Raw genomic sequence first — 22926 nt, 5'->3', positions numbered from 1 at the left:
CCACTTCATGTGATCTTATGAGCTTTTGGATGGAGAAATCTTGTTAAAACCTATAGTGTTCTCTGTCTCTCTCTCTCTCTCTCTCTCTCGGTCTGCAACTCAGGTTTTCCTGTGATTAATCTGAACCAACAGAAGGTTGTCAAACGAGACCGTTTTTTATTACCCATTGCTGTCTACAAAGACACACACACACATATTTGGGACACACACACACACACACTTTATGATTACATCAGGCTAAACTAGCTCGTTTATCATCTTACATCACATTACCTTGTGGCCCGTAGTTGTAGAGGGCAGATGGCACCACCGGTGCTGGCGTGTTGTGTACGCTCGCACACGCGTGCACGCCTCTGTGCGTGTAGGCGGCCGCACACTCGCTCTCCGGAGGTGTAACCCGGGTGCCGAGCGCCAAGCTGTGCCAAGTGCTCACAGCTGGCAGCGACCAAGCAGTTGGTCTCCCCGGACGAGTTGCCCCCTGCGCCAGGACAAACAGGAAATAAGCCCCGAGGCCCGGCAGGAAACTGGCTCGGCGGCCAATGGGACGAGAGGGAGAGAGGGGGGGGAACAGCTTGGAGAGGCAGGGTAGCGGGAGCTGCAGAAGAGATGGCTGCATTGGAGAAGCAGAGGGGAGGAGAGAGGAAAAAGGCATTGATGTACCAAAAGAAAATACCAGAGGTAAATCGGAGTTATAAAAAGAGATGGGAGCGGCAGATTGATGCAAAGTGGCGGAGCTGAAGCTGTGTCGAGAGAGAGTTCATGTTGGAGAAAGTTTGGATTACTAAATTAAACATCCCCCTCTCTAAATAAAGGATTGTGGTGATTATTGTCATTTTCAAAGAAGCAGTTACTGCTTTTGTAATCCTTTTGATTATTGTGTCTGTGTTAGTTGACTCTTGCACTGCCTCCAGAGTCTGCTGGTCCCGAGCTCTTCTGCCAAAACGCCCACCTTCAGAGGCCGACTCCGTTTGTGCACAGTCGTGAGAGTTTGACGCCGGCTGTGTCAAACTAACTATCTTCTCTTGCAAAGGTGAGCTCGCGTCTGGCTTTTCTCAGAATATCATTCGGCGACAGAACCAAAGCCCGCCGAGACTCCCGGTTCTGCGATGCCAGGCGCGCTGAAGCTTGAACTTCCAGAAAATTCCCCAGGTTCTTATTTGTGGAGCATTTCTACGGAGATACGGATCATATCCCAGACATGTATTGTCAGCTGGTCCTTTAGTGAGGAGGCGCTGCTCCAAAAGTAATCACCAAGAGACCATCTTGAAGGAATCGCTGCTGAGGCACGGATCTAGTGAAAGCAATTAGCAATTGCTTTTTTAAAAAAGAGACAGCCACGGTGGCCTCATATTGCTTATTTATTTGACCTCATCATTTGAAGGTGAATCAAGTGTTTTGTGAAAATTAAATTCCTCCACAGGTTGTGATGACATCAGGCATTCAGCACACAGCTCTCATTCTTGTCTCCTTTTTACAGGGAACAGAAAGAGCTGTCTGGTCCACTTGGCCATGAAAGTGACAAACGACCTGAGCTTCGACTGTTTTTTAGCATTCATCACTGTAAAAATCCGTTAGATGGGGGGGGTTCCGCCGGCGACCACAGGGGGCACTGTTTCCTCGTCGATCCCGCCACACTGATCCTTGTTGCCTCCCCTCCTCTTAGCCCTTCCTCTCGTGTGTCCTTGTTATTGTGACGAGCTATGCCCGATTCCAGTACGACCACTGGACTCCTGGAAGCCGTCCCTCCTAATCTGCTCCAGATTCAAGGTCTGGGTTTGGAGCTGAGCCCCGACAGCGAGGCTCCAGCCTGGAAGACTGATTTGAGACTTCGGGAAGCTCAGGGTCTCCCCGAACGCCAGAGCAGTGGCGCTCCCGCCACCTTGTTAATCAGCAACGACACCATGCGGATTGCCAGTCAGCCTGTTGACAATTAATCTTTTCAACTACAAATTTAATGGCATCACTGTTGCCCAGAGAGGGAGAGGGAGAGAGAGAGGGCTGTATTCATGAGTTGTCATTGTCTACTGCATCACTATACAGAAGCTATCAAACTAAAGAGTGACTTCAAATTGCTCAGATGGTGGCCGCCTTTGTCTGTGTGCCGTTCAGCAGCTGTGCCAACACTACATTTATCCTCGGGTTGATTGTAGTCGACTTCTTCTGTAGCCTCACTTTACGACGAGCGGAAATATTGTGAGTCTTCATCCCATCAGCTGTCTGATTTATTTGGATTTTTTTTCGGTAAGTCAGATTGTATGAGATCTTATCTTTGCTCGTTTGCACTAATTGTGTGTGATACGCGTGGCCCGCGGCTGTATCGCCTTTTGCTTCTGTGGTCACAATGAACCGCGCTGACGTCCAATCAGAAACCAGCCCCCCGTCTGCTTCCCTATCTGGTATTAAAGATCTGGTCGCTATAGCGACACACCGTTTCTTGGCACCTTGATCCGTCCAGGTGTGATGGGATGAAAGGTGTCACCGAAATGAAGGAACCGTAGCGCTCGTGTCCGGTTCCTATCCATCCTTACCTGACTTCAAGCAGACAAGACGATGATGAGAGCACGCACACACACACACACACACACACACACACACACACACACACACACACACACACACACAGCCAAGGTGTCACTGGCTTTGTAGTCCTGGCCCACCGCCAGCTGTCTGTCCGTCTGTCAGACTGAGCATGCTCATTACAACCTTGACAACATTCCACTTGGGGTTGCCAAGGATACCAGGCAGGGCTGCCAGGTCCTACGTATGTTTGCGAGTGTGTATTAAGGATTATAAAAAACAAAATAGCACAAAATACATAACTCCAATTTTTTAAGTAACATGAGCACACACACTCGTTCCTTTCCCTCCATCCTCTCTCTCTCTCTCCCTCCATAGATCATTGTTAATCAGGCTCGTCCCATCTCCTCTCCGCCGGCTGTCAGTGGCTTGTCAGGAGCCCGTCAAAGCCCCTGCAGTCCGTCACACACTGCTGCCGTTAATGACATTTGATGACACCCGTCGGTTGAAGTCACCCACTGGAGATGACTGAGGGGGGCTCGGTGCACTCGCTGCTTGGCAATTGTTTTCTCCTGTGTGCAGTCTGCACTGTGTTTTTAGGAAATGTCCCAACCAAATTCTGCTGCATTTATTTACACAATATGTATTTTACAGACCACCGTTGTTCCCCGACTCTTCACAATTGCCGTTGTATTTTTTTTATAGCCATCTACAAATGGCATCTGCAGTAAAAAGCAAATGAAATGTGAAAAATGGCAACAAAGATAAGAAATAAAATGGTAGAAATATATATATATATATAGTAAAAAAAAAACACCGCAAACATATTCTTCAAAAACTTAAAAAGTTGGTGAAATGATTCAGCCTGGTGATTCAAAGATGGAACAGAAGTTGCATAATTTCCTGGCAATTTCAAAAGTGCATATTATGCCGTGTGCATGGCGACTGTGTGACATTTTCTGAATGTTCAGACTAACAGAGGAAGAAGTTCCAACCGCTGTTTTTTAAAAGCTGCTCTATTATTACGTTGCCTCTGTTGCTTTTCCTTTATTCTCGTGCTCCCAATTTGTCATCGTTTTCCTTCCTTTCCACGCGTCTGTTTCATAACTCCCCCCCTCTTCTTGTTGAACCTGTCCTCCCTCTGCACCTGATGTTCTCCTTCCCCTGTCTGAGTGAGGAGCTTAAGACGGAGCCCCAGCTGTGCCGGTAGACCTGATGTGCTCTCTGTAGCTTTCTTCATGCTTCCTCTCTTTCCACCTAAAGTCTCTCTCCATCCCTTTCCCTTGCAACGCTCACGTCTCACCCTCTTTCCCCTCTTCTGCTTTGTGTTCTCCAGAGGAGGAAGTGGAAAACTTTGATGTGTCCAGTCTCCGGGAAGAGGCTCTGAGGAACATTGAGGCTGACAGCTTCTGGTGCATGAGCAAACTGCTGGACGGCATCCAGGTAGGCATGCGTGTGTTGGAAAAGACGATGGTTGTCTTCGAACAAACTACAGATGCAGCACAATATCTTCTGTTTCGAACATTTATTTTTAACCACAGTCCGGGAGTGACTTTGAAAAATAAATCCTGAGCATCCTGAAATTAGTGTTAACCTTTTACTTCGTTTTTGTGATCCATAGTGTTTATTTGCATAAAAACACACTTTAAATACCTGTGGAAGATGGTAAATGTGTCCCAGTAAACACAATTACACAGATATATCCATTTTAAAAGTTTAATGTCATGATATTAAACCAATAATCATCAAAATTTGTTTCTCTTAAAAGGTCTAATAGTCATTTTAAATACATTTATTATAAATTATAAGACCTCCCTGAATAAATAACATCCCTAGCTCTAAAGTGCTACGTTGTTTTACACCATAAATTGCTCATATTACTGCATGTATGCATGACATACAGAGTTGATCGTAACAGTGTTTGGACTTTCCTGTCTGTTGTAAAGCGACTGGAACACTGAGCATTATGTATGAAGCGGCTTTTCTGTGTGGGCTTTAAAAAACCCAGCAAACCCTTTTTGCCCACCAGCTCTCTTAATCGACCTCGCTCTCAGCGGCCTTGGCCGATCCATCTGTTGATTCGTTGAAACGTTTACTTGCCTGGGCCGGAGGTAGATTTTGCTTCGTCCTAAGATCTGTCTATGCTGGATTCAAGTGTGAACAGAACAGATGTATTCCTGATGTCAGGAAACGTTTCAGTCATCGCCACATTTTGGTACCTTCTGACGTACATGTGATAGCAGACGTGTGTTTGGCTGAAGGTAGTAGAGTCCTGGGTGCTTGTGGCCGTCTCCGTGATCGTGTTTCAGCGCAGCTACTCTAATCATTGTTTCCTGGCGCAGTTAACGAAGCATCTGCCAAGTCTCCCCTCGGCGGGTCAACGACCCAAATCTAAAGCAACACTTACGGGAATGGCCACAGCAGTTAATCTTTAAAAGTATTGATTCGGCAATATGCTTATTGTTGTATGGAAATGAATATGTTAGGGGTAAAAGAAAACATCTCAATGATGAGGTGACATTTTAGTGAGGAAAGAGGCTATAATGGATCGTTTCTATTAGTTTATGTTAAATATGTAATATGTAACTCAGTGTATGGCCTCGCTGTACGCTCAATGTAATTAATATTAAAGAGCATGTGTTGTGCAAAGCGTGATCATCCATAAATAACTATCAATTGGTAGGCAATTCATTTAGGAAATTAATAGACGCTGTGCCTTGTTGCCCCTAAGAGAGAGTAAGACGGAGAAGCCTGAGAGGAAGTAAGAGAGAAGAATAGAGTGTGTGTGTGTGTGTTGTTTGTCCCCGTGCTTGTGTTTGTTAGTGACCTTGCCTCCAAACTAATTACGTGCAATGCACCAGGGAAGCCCATGTTTCCCCCCTAATGCTTTCTAAACAATCTGACAGAGGCTGAGTGCCTCAGCAGCGTAATTAGTTGGTGATCCTTGCTCTGACCTCGTCTCAGACCCTCTCACATCCACTATACACTATTACACTTAACTGAGGGCCTGAAGGTGGGGGTCCCGGGGGTTGGAGAGAAGAGAGTCTGCCCACGCAATTACATTTACTCACTGCCTTTTAAGCACCTTATATAAATCCGGTAGCTCCTGGATCCAATGGCGTGCCGTTTTCCGACCAATTTGTGTAAAATATTTAAAGGCGTTTAATTGCATCACAATGTAGAACAAACTCATAAATTGGAGGGTGGAAAAAGAAACAGTCTCCCATCCATCCGTGAAGCAGCCGGTGTGCTATTCCTGCAATTTTTTTCATAATTACACTACCTGGTGTACAGTGGAGATACTTTTTTGAAAGTTTTTCTTCATTTTTAATGCACTAAATTGGCCATTAGCTCTGGTTTTTAGTGTCTCGCTGCCGTTCCTCGCTCCCACCTAAAAAGCGAACGGGCTTTTTTTTGCGCTGTCAATTCACTTAAGCGACTTCTCTAACGAGCTGCTGCTTTTAATTGGCGACAGTGCAGCCCCCTCTTCCTTCAGGGGCAGGTAGGGATACGGGGCTGCGTAGGTAAGAGAAATGAGTCCCAACATATACAAGGGAAGGGGGGATGTTGCACTTAAACGTTAGCAATGGCTACATCCTCGTTTGACCCCTTTAATGGCTGGCGACTGACTGAAGAGCATCACCTTTTTGTGTGTGTTTTTGTGTGTATTAGTGATGAAAAGCTGTTGTTGCCATCCCACACCACACACACACACCAGAACAACATGTTGCACACGGCCCACTCATTGCTTTAGCAGACAGTGAGTGACAGTTTCAGGGCTAAACGAGTGGAGACAGCTATTCTTCTGTCCCGGCGTGACCTGCGAGGCGCTGTGAGGCTTCAACAACCAGATAAGAGCACGCAGCCCTCCACAGGCCATTTACACATCAAACAGGTTGCACCCGGTGGCCACATTTAGTTCTGACATGATAAAAAAATAAAAAAATAAATAATAAAATAAACCCACGGCTGCACTACCGGAGCTACTGGACTGGAAATGGGCACATTAGTCACGTTGAGCTGGGCCAGTGTCTATTATTGTTGACGATTATCCAGCCTTGTGAGGCATTAAAGTGCTTTTAGCCATGCCTCTGCCTCTAAGCTGCAACGTAGACTATCATCATCCCATAAGAATTACGATGCAGTCGAATGACTTAAACATAATAGAAATAAATGAATAAATACATGGTATTTCTAAGATTTAAGACACACCTCTGTTAAGTTGACCCCAATGTTACCCCAGTCTCTCCAGCAGCCAATTAGTCTTGCGCTGTGCTAAATTGCACAGCGCCTCTGGCTACCTTGGCTAATTTAACATGTTAAAACGGTTCCATATCTGGAATTTAAATGGAACTGTCATATCGGCCCAATATCCCGGTTGTTGATTTAAATATGGCCCGTTAAAACCCAAACCATAAGATATTTGTAACCTTTGCAGTCAGTCTTGGTAAATTTAATCTATATCACATTTTCCAGATGTAGACGGTTGTAAGTGCTCATAGCTGCCCTCAGTACAGAGCGGCTACAGTATTGGCTCTCAGTGAGCACAGTGTCTTTACCTGCCATGCCCAGAGAGGGAAATGAAGTCAGAAAGTTTAAAAAGTCCATTATTCCGCCAGCACACCCCCGAGGGCTCTCAGTTTTAAAGCCAGCAGATGAAAACCTGCCTTTTATGTTAATTCTGCAGATATGCCTTTTTACAGCAGGGGCTCTTTAATGTATTTCCCAGTCTAGGATCTAACTTGGAGAAATGTAATTTCACCCTGGGATCTGAACTTATTATATTTCAGCTGCAGTCTTGACAAATGGAGGTCCAACAGGAAAATGTCTTCATTTTTTTCCCCTTCCTGGTTTGAATATACTTGTCCGTAGCGTGATGCATACTTAGGAAATGTTGATATTATTCATCATACACTCAGTATTGCACTTCATTTAATTTCATTTAAATTCTTATTCATTCTTATTTCTAGCCTCAGCGTTGAGAACATGAAGTGAGTTTTTTATTCTTTTTTTTTTCCCCCATCATCTTTTTTTTGGCAGATGACCTCGGAAAAAATTATTTTGGCAGGTTTTCAATTTTATTTTACCGTTTTTAATCAGGCAATCTGTCAGGTAGTCGCTAAAGCTGAGCTGCCAAGGAGGCTGAAACAACATTGGACAAACTCGATCCCTCACTTGTATCACGTGAACCCGTCACCAGCCAGATCAATAAACAATGTTTAATTAATGTGACACACATTAAATGGTCAAGAGCTCCCTCTCCCGTCGCTCCACGTCTGAGCAGCTTCCAGCCCCTCCCCCTTGGACTGGGCCCGCTCATCGTCCTGGTTACCATCTGTTTTTCAGCTAGAGATGGGGTCTCCCTCTATTGGGAACAGGGGTCCGAGGATCGACGTCTAGCAGACGGTTAGCCTGACCAAACCAGACGCCGTGTCCTGTTCTGGTTTCCCCAAGGGTTCCTGACTGTCACAGTGGGCTGTCACTCAATCCACCACCCACACACACACACATACACACACACACACACACACACACACACACACACACACACACACACACACACACACACACACACACAAGAGAAGGGATCGGCCAGCTGGGGTGTGTGTGTGTGTGTGCATGTGTGTGATGCTTGACAGCTTGTTTGTACATTTACATGTGTCGGTATTATCTTATTAGTTCCACACACACACACACACACACACACACACACACACACACACACACACACACACACACACACACACGCACACACGCACACCTCCCTTGGCGCTTGATTGATGGATGTCATGATATTATTGGTTGAAATTCCTTGAGGCCTATGTAAGCACAATTCATGTTGTTTTATAAGAAGAAAAGATCATTGGATTTTGATATAAAAGTATATATAAACACCTCCACCAATTGTTTTTCATACACTTCCCCCCTCTTCAGCTTCCCTTCTCTTTTACAGACTAAGTTGCATCATGTTGGCTAAGATAGTTTACATGCAGCTCAGTGGAAACGGTGGCAGTAACAGCTGCTCGAAGGGTGGGAGGGTTAGGATAAAGGCTGAGGCTGGAGAAATCAGACACAGGAAGGATGGAAGGAGACATTTATGTAATAGGAATGGCATAAAGGAAGCGGTGTGTGCAACCTTATGCCGGATGAAAACATTCTTAGCAGAGAGCGCCGCGCCGCGCCGCGCTGATCACATTAGGGGTCATGTGAGGTAAGGCAGGTTTCTTTATACACCACATTTCATCCGCCGAGGCACTGTCGAAGCGCGGGTTAACTCTCTGCAGCCGTTACTTCCTTGTGATATAACAAAAAAGCTTTTACGTTGGCTCTCGTGAGTAATGGGCATTGGCTTGCTCGTGGGTAATCAGGCCACTTCACAAAGTAAACGCAATAAATAAGGCATTTTAAAGGTGTGGGAGATGTTTCCTTGGATTTGAAAAATTGTCTGAAAGACACGGACATAAGGGAGCAGTTTAGCCAGGTTACCGTCCGCATTCGGCAGTGACCAGGTTTCTTAAATGGCACATCTATGTTAGACACGGTTTCTGTAATTGGCGTTGGGAATTTGAGAAACGGTGACCGACTTTTCACATCCCTCACCTGGCGTTGTGTTTCCAGCTTGTCCGTTCATCTGTGCCGTCCCGTTCATGTGAACGCGATTTCTCTGGAACGCCTTGAGGCATTTTCTTCTAATAAGGTACAAACGTGGAGTTCAAGGACAAACTGCTAAGAATTTGGTGCTCACAGGAGGTCAAGGTCACTGTGAGGTCACGGATAAAAAAAACGGATAAAATGATGTGATGTGAATAAATGAATACACGTTTTTAGTTACTCTGTTATTTTCAATTTCCAACTGGTGATACAGTCTAGACAGAAATGTAAGATTGAGTTCTAGTAAAAAATGATAGTTTGCATCTAAAACCGTTTCATCAAAGAATAAGTAAGGAGGAATATATACCAGCTTTGGTACCTTACTAGTTTTGAAGATCCTCAAAGACAGTTTTTTTAATTGTTTTAACTTTGGGCCAGATCGCCAAGGAATTTAGTACACGTGTACAGAAAGTATTGCAATCTCAATGGGTGTCCCAGCATAGCTAGCGTAGGTAGTTAGCGGTACCTTCCGTCCTCTGCTGCATCTCCAACTACCTTCTTGTGAAGCCGTTACACATCCCAGTGCCCTGCCCTCGAACTCCACACAAACACACGCTAAAGCCTCAGAATGACATTTGGCCAACCCTCCCGTAGCTCTGTAATTGTCTGCACCTTATCGCAGCCCGTCATCTCCGTCACACAATCACTTTCTGCTTCTCCTTCTCACACACACACACACACACACACACACACACACACACACACACACACACACACACACACACACACACACACACACACACATCCACGCAGCAGAGAATGACAGATCATTGCCCTGTCCCCCACTTTATTGTCTGCCCTGTATCTTGACCTGTCATCTCTCTCTCTCTCTCTCTCCGTCTTCATGTCTCTCTCTCCCGCACGCCCCCACACAGCATTGTTGTGCTCGTTCTGTCCAACTTGCTGATAGACATCCGTCGCCACAATAGGAGGCAATCTTAGTCCGGCGTGGAGCTATTGTTGTCTCTAATAGAATGGACCGAGAGGTGGAGAGGAGCTATTGATTCAGCTGACTGGAAGGAGAGAGAGAGAGAGAACAAAGAAGGGGAGAAGGAGAAGCTGTTGACACCTGAGCCGTCAAAGAGCGACACTGATTTCATGTTTGTACGGCGGCGCGTCTGTTGGTTCGCGTTGGAGCGAAGCGGGGCAGTTCCACTTACACGCCGGGGTCAGATGCGGTGGATGGACAGATGGTGGCAGAAGTGGGGGGGGGGATGTATGAATAATGAAGGGGTACGAGTTGATTTCCTCCTGTTGCCTCAGCTGATCAAAGAGCTGACATATTGGGTTTGACAAAGAGATGAAGTGAGTGTGGACGGGCACAAGAAGGGAGAGGATGGAAACCGGGACAAAGGAATGAAGGAGGCGAGCGGGAGTGTGACGGGGGAACGGGAGGTGAGGAAATAGGAGACGCGACACAGACGGGTAGATATAGAAACCTGGAAGAAAAGGCATAAATATGAATGCAGATGAAGACACAATAAAAGACAACATCCCTAAGTATCTCATCCTCGTCACAAATGTATCTCAAAGGGGGGGAAAAAACCAGATCTAACTAAACAACAATCAGTCAGAAAATATAATGCGGTGCAGCATGGTGCGAAATGAAACACCAGGGAAGAAAACAAAGCAGAAGACACATAATGGCATGTTCAAAACACTTAGTCAAGTCTAGCCTCATTAGCGCCACCAAAGTGATGAAAATAGACAAGGAAATGCAGAGCAGGAGGTGGGAGAGGAGAAGAGAGATTGATAAAGGGAAGGAGCGAGAGGAGGCAGGGACGTTGAAGGATTCGCATGAAGAAAGTAGGATGAGAGTTAAAGGGAATAGAGAGAGGAATAGACAAGAAGGGAAGTAGTGACTCAGAGGAAGAGAGTGGGTTTTAGACGGAGGAAGAGAAATTAGGAACAAAAATAAGCGCCTGAAAGCATCGGGAAAAAAAAACAAGACCTCCAGACCCTCAAATGCATTACCTGGTTGTGATTATGTGAAGAACAAAATGTACAAATGTGTTCTTTTTTTCGAAATGTTAAAGTAGAAATGCCACAGTGGAACGGCAATAAAAGTAAAGGTCTTTCTCATGAAACACAACAATTGTTACCACGAACACAGGGAAGAATGCTAATTCTAACTACCTGATCCACCTGCTGGTCCATTCTATTCAAACATGCTGTTGATTTTATGAAATAAACGAGGCCGGATCGATGGATCCCCGTGTGGCGGGGAAATGTTTCACCAGAGGATGTAAAAACAAAACAAACAAGCAGGATAAAGCATAACGGCTAAAAGAACAAACAGGCTGTATTGAATCACCGTTTGTTCCATACAAGCAATCATTTCCACAAGTGGAGGTGCGAGATCCTGACAGACACATATTTAAAGGGATTTGATGGAGACAGCCAGACAGAGATATACGGGGGAGGGAAAAACGGAAAGTGTGGAGGCATAGTTAGCAGAGACAAAATAATGAGGGAACATAAGTGTTAGAATAAGACTGATTGGAAAGCAATAAAGGCAAACGGACATGGAGGAATAAAGAGAAGCATGTGAGCAGTTGTCATGAGGTATTAAGAGAAATGGAAGTCGGTGTAGAAGCAGAAAATACAATGATTTTGAGAGAGAGAGGAGGTGAGAGAGAGGGGCAGTTGATTAATGCCAGCAGCTTCAATAATGCAAATGTAATTACTTGTACTGGGCCTCACACTTGCTTAGCACCTAACCACATTAACGCCGGGGTGGGAGGAAGAAGGGAGTCAGAGAGGGAGGCGAGGAATAAAAGGAGACGGTGTATAAATATAGAATTAGCAGGAGATCAAGAAGGATGTTTGGAGTCGGAGTAGGAACGCGTGTTCGATATTGAAGTTTATTTTTTCCATTTTATGTGATTGTCACCCAGCTAATGCCAGGTTTAGGATATGAACAGTATTGGTGTGAGATGAAGGTGAAAGGGGAAGAAGAGGTGAGGGCACGTGTAGAGGATGGGGAGGAATGAAAACAAACCGAAAACCAGGCAGGAAGGACTGCGGTTTCTGGGCTGCCAGCGGCCACTGATGGACTCGGGAGGACACACGCCTCGGTTCTGCTGAGCCTGAAGGACAACTGGAGCTGTTTATTGCTAAATGACTTCTCCTTCTTTCTCTCCCCCCCTCTTTCTCCTTCTCATTTCCTCTCTCCACCTCTCTCCCTCCCTCCATCTGTTTGGTAGTTTGCCACATCAGCTGTTCTCCAGCCACGCTGAAATGACCCCTCAAGGAAACGTTGATGTGTGTGTGTGTGTGTGTGTGTGTGTGTGTGTGTGTGTGTGTGTGTGTGTGTGTGTGTGTGTGTGTGTGTGTGTGTGTGTGTGTGTGTGTGTGTGTGTGTGTGTGTGTGTGTGTGTGTGTGTGTGTGTGTGTGTGTGTGTTATGTGCTCCTTCTCACATGTATTGTATTCTGCAAGTTCAACCGACCGACGATGCCCACTCTCGTGATCATATTCAGATCCGGTTATTGTCTCCTTATCCCTAAATAGTCGTAAATATTTGATGAAATCATGTTCTATACTCCACAAATTATTCAGTCGCTTCTTTCTCGCTTCAGAAGCCAAGCTGTTGCTAAATGTCCCGGGTATTATACACATTACACATATATAAAAGAAAATCAGCCATTATGTATAAGATATTAGCTCCCCGGAATGAATGAATCAATATATTAATGAAGCACCTGTTGATGAAGTTATGATGTGAAACTACACATTTAAGTTGCTAAAGGAGTTCTTTTTGAACGGGGTGAAACAAAAGCATGTGATTGGTTGACGGTTGTACTAGCATTTGATTGGTTGAGGCTTCACCGTGTCATTGGGGCGCTGCCACTTTGATTTGTAGGCGTCAGACTTCAGTTTGTCGCTTCACGTCACCGCCTTCCATTGAAATTGACTTGTTGCTGTGTTGCTCTTAAGATGTGTTTTCGCATCACTACTCGCATGTATTTTTGGGGGCGGGATAATTTGTGTTTATTAGCTCGCATAAGATGCTCCAGAGGGGGCGGAGCTTACCTCCATGAAGACACCGACAACGTTTCATCAATCGTGGCTGTAATGACTATTGCTGCTTTGTACGTCCTGTCTTACATGCACTTCCACACAAACTCTTAAATTTAAACGTTCTTATTTTGACTCATTAATTCCACTTAATGCTCCTTGCTGTTTCTATCTCTCCGTTTGATGTATGTATGAGAAAACCTGCAGCCGCTCAAAAACAATGGCCCCTCGTGGAATTAATAAAGCTGCTTGAATTGATGTAACATCTCCCAGAGGTGCTCACTTAAATTCACTTGCCTCATTTCTGTCTTTTCGCGTTGCATCAATAACCAATAACATAATACATTTGCAATGTAGCACGTTATTTAAATGAACATCCATCACATTACAAACCTGCTGTCTAATTAACAACAAAAAAAAAATCATAACCAGCTCATTATGCTGCCGAGATGAGGCACAGAAACTACTCGAAGAGGACAATAGTGAAACGAAGGCCTTCAGCTCTTTGGAATATTTTCATTATCCCACCACTTCACAGGCCGGGACCCTTTCACCGCTCACCTGTTCAGTTCCTGCAGCCACACTCACAGTCAGCCATCGCCTCTCGTCTTCAACGCCACACTTTGTTTTGGCACCGGCAGTGTTCGTTAGGCGGCCTGTTTTCTCCGTTTGCTGCTTTTAAAAAGCCGCCCTCAGGCTTTGTGTGAGGTGTGAAATGAGCCCTGGCAAAACACTTCAAATCTTTAAGGGCTACTGCACTTTTGTGAAAATGAGTCCTCAAAGTGAAAATGGGAGATTTTCAAACGTCCGCCTGTGTGTGTGTGTGCTCTGTGATACGGCGACTCGCGGGCCAAACGTCAATGTGAAACTAATCACGTTAGTTTTCTCAACGAGGGATCCGTTTCACAGCTCGTCTGGGAAATTACAGCGGAATATGACAAATGTTCCTGTAATACAAATATCTGCTTGATCGCGTTAGCGCTTGTTTTTATTGCTTTTCTTTGCGTTTCTTTTGTAACGTGGTCCGTTCAGCTTCACGGGAGTTTGATCCACTGACTTTGTACTTTTTGTTGTTGCTCGTTATGACTTAATTCCTGCATTCATTCACGTTGGGAAGCAGCTTAAAGTATATATTAATGGAGCCTCGATCCATATTGACTCTGTTTTTTTCTTCTCCTCAGGACAACTATACGTTTGCTCAGCCAGGCATCCAGAGGAAAGTCAAGGCCCTGGAGGAGCTCGTCAGCAGGATTGATGGTGAGTCCGTCCATCCATCCATCCATCCATCCATCCATCCATCCATCCATCCATAGTGAACTTTCTGCTCAAAGTTCTGCTACTTTGACTACCTCTCTTCAATCTCTTCATCATTTCTTCATTCTGCTCCCTCACACACACACACACACACACACACACACACACACACACACACACACACACACACACACACCAACCATTCATGCAAACACAAAAATTCACTTAAAAACCACAATCCTCGGCAGGGTTGTCTGCTTTACAATAGACTTGTGAGACATTGGGCTTCAATTCAAAATGTTTTCTTATTTTTTTCTCGTGTATCTTTTCTTTTTTTGAAAACTGAGAGGGAATTCAAACCGAAATGTTTTTTGTTATGCATGTTGTATTTGCTTTGCTTTTCATGGCATAAATTGATTGCACGTCACTTTAAATGGTGTGCACACCTGTAAATATTTTGGAAGAAAACAGGTATACGTCCAGAGACATTCTATTTTCCTCTGTCAGGCAAGAGGAATAATAAAAAAAAAATGTAAATATGTTTTTTTTTTCTGAGTTTGTTTCCCCCTTACTGTTTATTTAACGCTTAAACTTTCTTTGATAGTTTGAATTCATGTGTTATAATTAGATCCACACCAGGAAGTGACATTTGTTTTCACGCTTTGATTACTGACTCTGGTTTTCTGGGGAAAACGTGTTGGTGATATTATTAACACAAAATAATGGCCCGCTGAGGGCTGGATGTTAATGTATGCTCTATACTCATACACACAGCCGTAGTGTTAATTAGCAATGCAGCTTTTTATTTTTATTTTAACCATGAATATGGTTTGAATGGGTTTTCTATCCAAACTAACTTGGATGCAGCGTCTTATCAAAGCGAGCCCTTTTTTGCACAATGGTCATGTTCTTGGCTAACCTTGGTGCTGTCCGACCATCCTGTCACTCGCTCTGTCAGCCGGGGGGGGAGAGGGGGAGGGACTCACCCGCTGCATCCAAATGGGTGGAGAGTGTGTGTGTGTGTGTGTGAATGTCAGGGGAAGTTAGTGTGCGTATGCAGGCCTGTCTGTTTGCATGCGTGTCGCCTTTAGAGAGTGTGTGAGTCCGCTGAAGAGGAGAGGAAACCGATATACTGTGAGTGTGTGTACGTTGGGAGTCTTCTCTATGTTTAAAAATTACCAAGAAGCAGCGTCCTCCCGAGCCCCCCCGCCAAAGACAAATGACTTGACATTTTTACTGTATCTTATTCCATAAGTGCCCTGTCATCATAGTTGGGGCAGAGCCATTTTCTACCTCGCTAGCTTTGACATTACCACCTCTAATGAGATCACAGATAGCTTCTATCTTGTGTTACGGGATTGTTTTTCGCCCCGCTGTCGACATAGCATCTGTTTTTGGAGCGATGGCCTCTCATCTCATCCAAAAATGACCTATCAGCGCTTATCAGACGCAGGGGCTATTGTGTTTATGCAGTTGGGGGGAAAAAAAGGTTTGGGTCTTTCCACAACGGGCGGAAGTGTTTAGCACCAATGTTCCCATCTCACTACTGATTTAAATCTATGTTGGAGAATCCGATTTTATCATCATCTTTATTGTTTCTTTATTGTTTTCATCTCTGTGTTAATCCTTTTTTCTATGCTTCCTTTGAGATTGCCAATCGAGTACATTCCCGGCACTAATTGTACTTAATCTTCGCTGCTCATTAATTTTGGACAAAACGCAGTGCAAAAGTGAACAAATGTATTATTCTCCACCACGGAGAAGCCGGAAAACCTCCCAAAAGGCCAGAGAGAGCGCCGTTTCAGCCTGGTGTCAGTCAGATATCCCATCCAGGGACATGAGTGTTTGATAGGGCTGAGCATCTTTTTAAAAAATGATGATGCCTGTGCCGGGACCAGTAGCTTTACAGAGATATCGATGCCTTCAGGGTACTTTCTCCGACGCCAGGCATGTGGATGGAGGCTGTGTGTGTCCCTCCGGCTAGCTAATCGCTGCTGCACTGCACCGCTTCAGCACAGCAGCTGATAACGCCGTGGTCGTATCCTGTTAGCGCAGCTAGCCGCTACATCCTGCCCATGTGGGGTGTATTTGCGATAGTGGGCCAGTAGATGGCAGGAAGGTGTTTTTTTATTTTTAAATTACATTATTTGTGTGATTATTTCACCTTCTCTCTGCTTCTTTACAGCGGCTACAGCTAGCTCATCCTATATCTGTCAGAGAGAGGGAATACACACATATACTGTACATTCACAGAGAGAGGAAGAGAGATAACGTACAGGTTTTATGACCACATCCTCACCACCCATTACCTGCTATCTTCTCCTCCTCCTACTCCAATTTCCCCTCCATGTAACAAACCTTTTAAAAAGAACGAGGCGATACCCGGGAAACAAAGAATGATTGGCTGTGTCAAAGGCAGCAGATCTACATCCAGTCTAACCGTCACCAATAAACACAACATTTTCCAGGATAGTGGCACCAGTTCAAATCCTGGCTCTGACAAAGGTGCGCCTCAGCTCACTCAACCTCCCCAGTGTGACAAAGCCAGTGTTTCCATCAGACTGTGGCTGCCCACAATCTAATTTGTCCCTAATTTGACGCATTAATGTGTTCATCACGCTGGTAAACGTGGAGCCTTTTCCTTTTCATTTACTTCCTTTGCTTGAATTACTTTTTACTTACTTTATATGCAATTTAATAATCCTAGTTATTAGTTGATTTATATTTTAATGTTAAGACTCTGTCCCTCTGACTTACTTCATCCCACTACATGATTTTAAAAAATGCGAGGATCAGACATTTTTTCTAGTTTATTAATTTCTGGTTATTTAATGGAGTATCTGCTATATATTATGGATCTAATTAAAGTTGAGGTAATGAGGCTAACAATTAAAAAAAATCAAAGCTGTGTTTCTTTTAGTTGAAAAGTGGATGACATTGTTTGAAATGAGTCCCCCCCCGCCTGTAATTATCACGCTTGTAATAAGTGATGCTTAACTCCCATTAGCCTTGCTTGAAGTTAGCATGTGTACCGCCTCAAAAGACAAGCCACTTTGTCAGCATGCCCGTAATGTTTCTCTGATCTCTTTATCTCTCCCTCATCTCTTTCTGTGTATTTGCTGCATTCAAGTGCATTAGCACAAGTTCATCAACATGCAAATTGCCCAAAGGTGAATGTGTTTATGCAAATGCACTGACAGCGCACGCTCCGAGCCCGGATTGTGTACAAAAGCTGCTAGTTGGATTGTGGGGACCGTATTGTCTAATTGAAGGCAGAAAAAAAAAAAAGGCTACAGTTTGTTTTTATAGGTTTGCAGGAAAAATGATTTGATTTCTGTAGCAGCAGTTGTTTTTTCAAGTGGCTGTGCATTTTGTTCTTCTTGCTTGATGTGCATTTTTAGAGGTCACATTTGTACATTAAGTCACACTCTCGTCTGGCAGAAGAAGTTTTTCGAAGTTTTGAAGTCGTTTATTAAAGCTGCGTAGATTTCAGGAAGCCAGCTCCGGTGTCTTTTAACCGGAGCCCCGAGGTCAATTACACCATCTTTCCCTGTCTTCCCACACAGTCCTGCACAAACTCCAGACATCACCTCGATGATCCACGCACTCTGCCCTCTCTGCCTTACAGCAGTTTTATATTTCACATCCTTAAAATACTGCATGTTTTTATACCATATTCTCGCATTTCTACACAATTTCTATCAAATGGTTTCACACCAAATGTCTGTGGATCCCTTTGGGTCTTAAAATCTTAAATGTTGACGAGGTGTGGTTGTTGTCTGCATCTTAACAAAATAAGATGGGTTTTCTAACGTTACATGCCATTTCCTGTGTGTTTAATTATGCTCATTAAGCGATCTCATGAACACACATTCATTGGCAAACATTCATGGTGCATATCATTACCAGTTTTCTGAAACGCTTGCACCATCTGAGACATAAATGTGTGATGTAGTTGCACGGGGGCCTGCTGTTCCTCCTGTTTTCATGCACCAGGCACCACCAGCACATTCTTGTTTCCCTGCATCCCGAGGACAGAGAGAAGCATTGTTGATCTTTGACATTGGACACGCACACAGTATACGTACGGTGACACCATAAAAACATATCTGATCCACAATTGCTGCAGTCTCCCACAGGCAATCAGTGACAGAAGTCTGACCTTGTGCTTGTTTACTGTGTGAGGGGAATAAGGAAGCAAGTTTCACTCGGTGGACTCGGTCTTTCTCCACCGCTACCTTACTTGGTTATTAAACTTTTTTTTCATTTTTACCTGCTATAGCTGGAGGGTGTTTCTGTTTGTGTAACAGTAACAGACAAAAGAGATATTCACAGGACGACCATGAAAATACATGTGCACACAATATTTATACATATATATGTTTTTGATCAAGTATCACCCATTCACAACTAAAGTAAGTAGCTGTTATTTGAGTTCGGGAACGCCAGGCAACGCTATCTGGGACGGCGTTGTGTTCGCCAAACACATTAGTCCTAAAAGCTTGTTAAAAGTGAGAACACACAGTTTGAAATAAAGTCTAAAAGCGAAGCAGCCAAATTACAAAGACACAACATAGTTTGATCTCACATTTTTTCCTAACCATACCTGGACAAACTAGCTTTAGCTAACCTCAGGTTTTTAGTACGATCAGGTTGGAAACATAATCGGCTGGAGACGATGTTACCTCAATAAGCAAAATCAACAGTCGTAGACTCCAAGGAGCCGTTGTTTTCAACATTACAGAGCATTTTGGGTGATTAATCTGCTACTTAGTGTGAAAGATTGCAGAAAAGCAAATACTGGTGAACAAACAGGACCCCGTTGGCTGGTTTGTAACAAGAAGAGGATTTGTTTAAATTTGTGCCAAAGCTTGGCGAGAGTGAAATAAAAGAGAAATGGATAAAGGTTACAGCGAGATGAGAAGTTCTCCATTTTTATATTATGCATTTACAGAGATGGGAAGCGGCGTGAATAGATGACGGTGAGAGATTTAGCAAGAACGAAGCAGCTCTGTTGGAACAGACCGACCATCTTGTTTCTTTCTTCTCTTTCACCCTTTCACTTTCACTCGGACAGTGGAAGAACTGTAATTATATTTTATACCGAGAAGAGCAGGAAGTCAGGCAGAATCGGCCTCATCAGCAGAAATCCTGGGAGCCTCTCACTAGTCACTGTATGACCCCTGACCTCCGGCTGTCCGCCCTCACTTCGCCAGCCATGGGCTGCAGTGCATTGTGGGGAGCGGACTAGCCGGCATCGTGGCCTCCGTCCTCAACTTTAACCAGCAGTAGGAGGGAAGACAAGACTCATCAGTCAATCATTGTCTACGAGATATGTCACGCTACAACCTCCCTCTGCCCCCATAGCTACGCTACCCAGCATGCCGAGCAACGGCGCCAGCTGGACAGCAGCTAATGGTTAAAAAAAGAAAAAGTTGAATTCATTGTTTCATTGTTCATGTTTTGGTTTTTTTGTTTTATAGTTTTTAATTTCTCTCCTCCACCTCTCCTGCTGCGATAACTCCTCATGACAAACGACTCTCCCTTCCACCACTCCCCCATCATGCACCTCTTCCACCGCCGCCTTCGGTGAAAGGCGCCAATATCAGGCGGAGCGGGGTTCATTAGTGTAATTTAACATTGTCTAAAGTTGCTCCGCTCTCTCTCCCCGCCGTGTTTGGCAGCTCGCTCAGATCTGTCACCGTGATGCGTTCGCCGTTAATGAGCTCGCCTTGTTTATGCTTTTACAGCAGCATGTGATAATTAAACTGCAGAGACGAGTGTGAAATAATCGCTTTGTGTTTACTTGGCGCCGCGCTCATGTGGCGGAGGTGTGTGTGAACGTGTGTGTGTGTGTACACAGAAGGATAGACAGGTGCCGTTCAAGTGAACGCTGCGTGCGTTCGAGAGCGCAAATGTATGTCGCGGTTAGAAATAGCATACATAATGTTTCGCGTTACTTCACAGCTGTGTGTGTGTGTGTGTGTGTGTGTGTGTGTGTGTGTGTGTGTGTGTGTGTGTGTGTGTGTGTGTGTGTGTGTGTGTGTGTGTGTGTGTGTGTGTGTGTGTGTGTGTGTGTGTGTGTGTGTGTGTGTGTGTGTGTGTCTTTGTGCATCAGTGTGTGTGTGTGTGTCTTTGTGCATCAGTGTGTGTGTGTGTCTTTGTGCATCAGTGTGTGTGTGTGTGTCTTTGTGCATCAGTGTGTGTGTGTGTGTCTTTGTGCATCAGTGTGTGTGTGTGTGTCTTTGTGCATCAGTGTGTGTGTGTGTGTCTTTGTGCATCAGTGTGTGTGTGTGTGTCTTTGTGCATCAGTGTGTGTGTGTGTGTCTTTGTGCATCAGTGTGTGTGTGTGAAGGAGAGAGAATGAGTGTCATTGGTTTGATGACTGTGAAAAAGCGAGTCGCTGAATACCGAGTGGTATTTTTAATCTTTTGTTATGTAAAGAAGCATAAAACAAACATTTATCAAGAGCAGAAAGAGGAACAAAGGCAGCCGCTCTCAGTGTCACAGCCTCGCACCTTCCTGCCTCTTGTCGGCGAGCGTTCACGGCGGCGGGGCTGACGCCGACGTCGACGTTTGAACTCCACATTGAGAGCATATTGAGAGCTCCAGACGCGACGTATGGCGCTCTCTCTCTGTGTGGTTAGCTGGGAGTGAGAACATAATGTGAACCAATTACAGGATGAGAAACGAAAAAACACTTTATGGGCAGAGGGAGACAGATGTGGACATCTAATAGCCAGCTGATCTTTATGTTGGGGAAGAGTCGGGCCTCGCCAAACAAACTGAGTGTAACGGCAGCCTTGACTGATGATTATATCTCAGCTGTTACTGGTAGCAGAGAGATTACATTACAGTAATGTGTGCAGACAAATCCATCAAAACTACCATAAAGAATGTTTCTGCTGAGAGTCTTTATTTAATGTTAATCCAGAAACAGCAGTGAATACTTTCACTTCTCCATTGTGTTTGAAAAACTACTAAAAGCTCATCAATGAGCCGATCACACTACTGTTATAGTAAATATTGTAGTTTACTTGAATTCTGTAATCCGCCAAACAAAATAGTCCCAAACAAATGCACTGTTTACCCCTGTTTGTGTGATGTTTACCTGAGATTTAAATCTTATCGTATCATATAACACATTGTTGGTTCTGCTCTTTTTCATAGATTTTTTGGAAAATAACAAAACAATATAAGATGTTGTTCTGCTCCTACCAAAGTCTCGGATGTCTCAGTGATGATTCTCACTGATGCCCAGAAAACCAGCGATTTTGGAGTTAATGTAACTTGTTTATGAGCCTCAATGAACTCAACAGAAACACAGAACTGAAAAGGCTCGTTGGGGGATCATTATTATTCCACCGGAGCGTAATCAAATAGTTGCCAGTCTCCCTAGTAACCACAAGCAGTTTAACATTTTTTATTTTTTTACTATTCCTGCAGGAGAATAATGTAACCAGAGCTCCATTTTGAAAATCCAAAGTGTTTCTTTTGACAGGGTTTCATGTTATCGGAGGACCAATGAGTGTATGTTGAGCTTTTGCAATATTAAAATATCCCTACTTCCCCTTGTCAGGGAAAAAAAATAAAAGATAAATAGCCACAATTTTATTAAAACCCCACAGGGGGCTCCAACGTGTTTTGCACAGATTGACCTTGCATGGCAGAGATAAACCAAACTACCGTTTGTCATCTGCTCCGAGTGGAAGCAATAACGTCAAGAGAAATAATAAACACGCTACCTTAGCCGTGGATGCTGTCGACCCACAGTGTGCACGCCGTTCCTCGCTGGACTGACGTGCTGCAGAGTTTTATTGAATAAAGAACACGCTCCCCCTTTTCTCAGTTTGCTGCGTGGCTTTTTTTCTCTGACAATTCTGATAGCTCTGTAATTACATCCCTATTATGAGGAAAAGGCTGTGCATGTGACACTGACTTGCAGTGGTTATTAATAAAGAGGCGATGAAGGAATCTGTCTATCGACACCCTTGTCACTGTCACCGACACTATTGCCATATTCTAAGGGAATTGTTGAATCGACATTTTCTTTGGCTGATCTTTACAGCAGATGAACCTTAATCTATGTGTGATATACTATATATTTTTTATTCACAGAGACTGTGCACCGCCACATGCAGCAGTACGAGGTGGAGTACCTGCAGTTCGCCTTCCGCTGGATGAACAACCTCCTGATGAGGGAGCTGCCTCTACGCTGCACGATCAGACTGTGGGATACCTACCAGGTAAGAAAAAACAAAGCAGAAGATACTGTTATTGTGATTTTTTTTTTTGTAATCTGTCCATTTCTATCTATCTGGCTCTGCCCGGGACGTCGGAAAAGGGGATCTTCTCTGCTAACGACATCTATGATTGCCTCCCAAGTGGTGCTTTTTAATGCCTGCCATTAGATTCCAGCCAACCCAGGTGGTCTGGCACCACATAATACAGGTTTATATATACATTCATATAGGCATCCAATCAT

The 22926-nt window shown here is 44.3% G+C and overlaps 1 protein-coding gene across 2 annotated transcripts in view; it reads left to right on the top strand.

Annotated features, from left to right (window-relative positions):
• Nucleotides 1-22926, top strand: part of tbc1d22a (TBC1 domain family, member 22a) — a 100943-nt gene that overhangs the window by 50449 nt on the left and 27568 nt on the right. For both annotated transcript variants that reach the window (XM_084038727.1, XM_084038728.1), the window contains exons 10-12: nucleotides 3854-3960; nucleotides 14369-14444; nucleotides 22560-22687. In XM_084038727.1, the coding sequence (XP_083894853.1) occupies nucleotides 3854-3960; nucleotides 14369-14444; nucleotides 22560-22687 (311 nt within the window). The remainder of the gene's footprint in view (nucleotides 1-3853; nucleotides 3961-14368; nucleotides 14445-22559; nucleotides 22688-22926) is intronic.

Source organism: Eutrigla gurnardus (genome assembly GCF_963514095.1).
Source record: "Eutrigla gurnardus genome assembly, chromosome: 21".
In the NCBI taxonomy this organism is placed as follows: Eukaryota; Metazoa; Chordata; class Actinopteri; order Perciformes; family Triglidae; genus Eutrigla; species Eutrigla gurnardus.
This window is presented reverse-complemented; position numbering and strand designations above follow the sequence as displayed.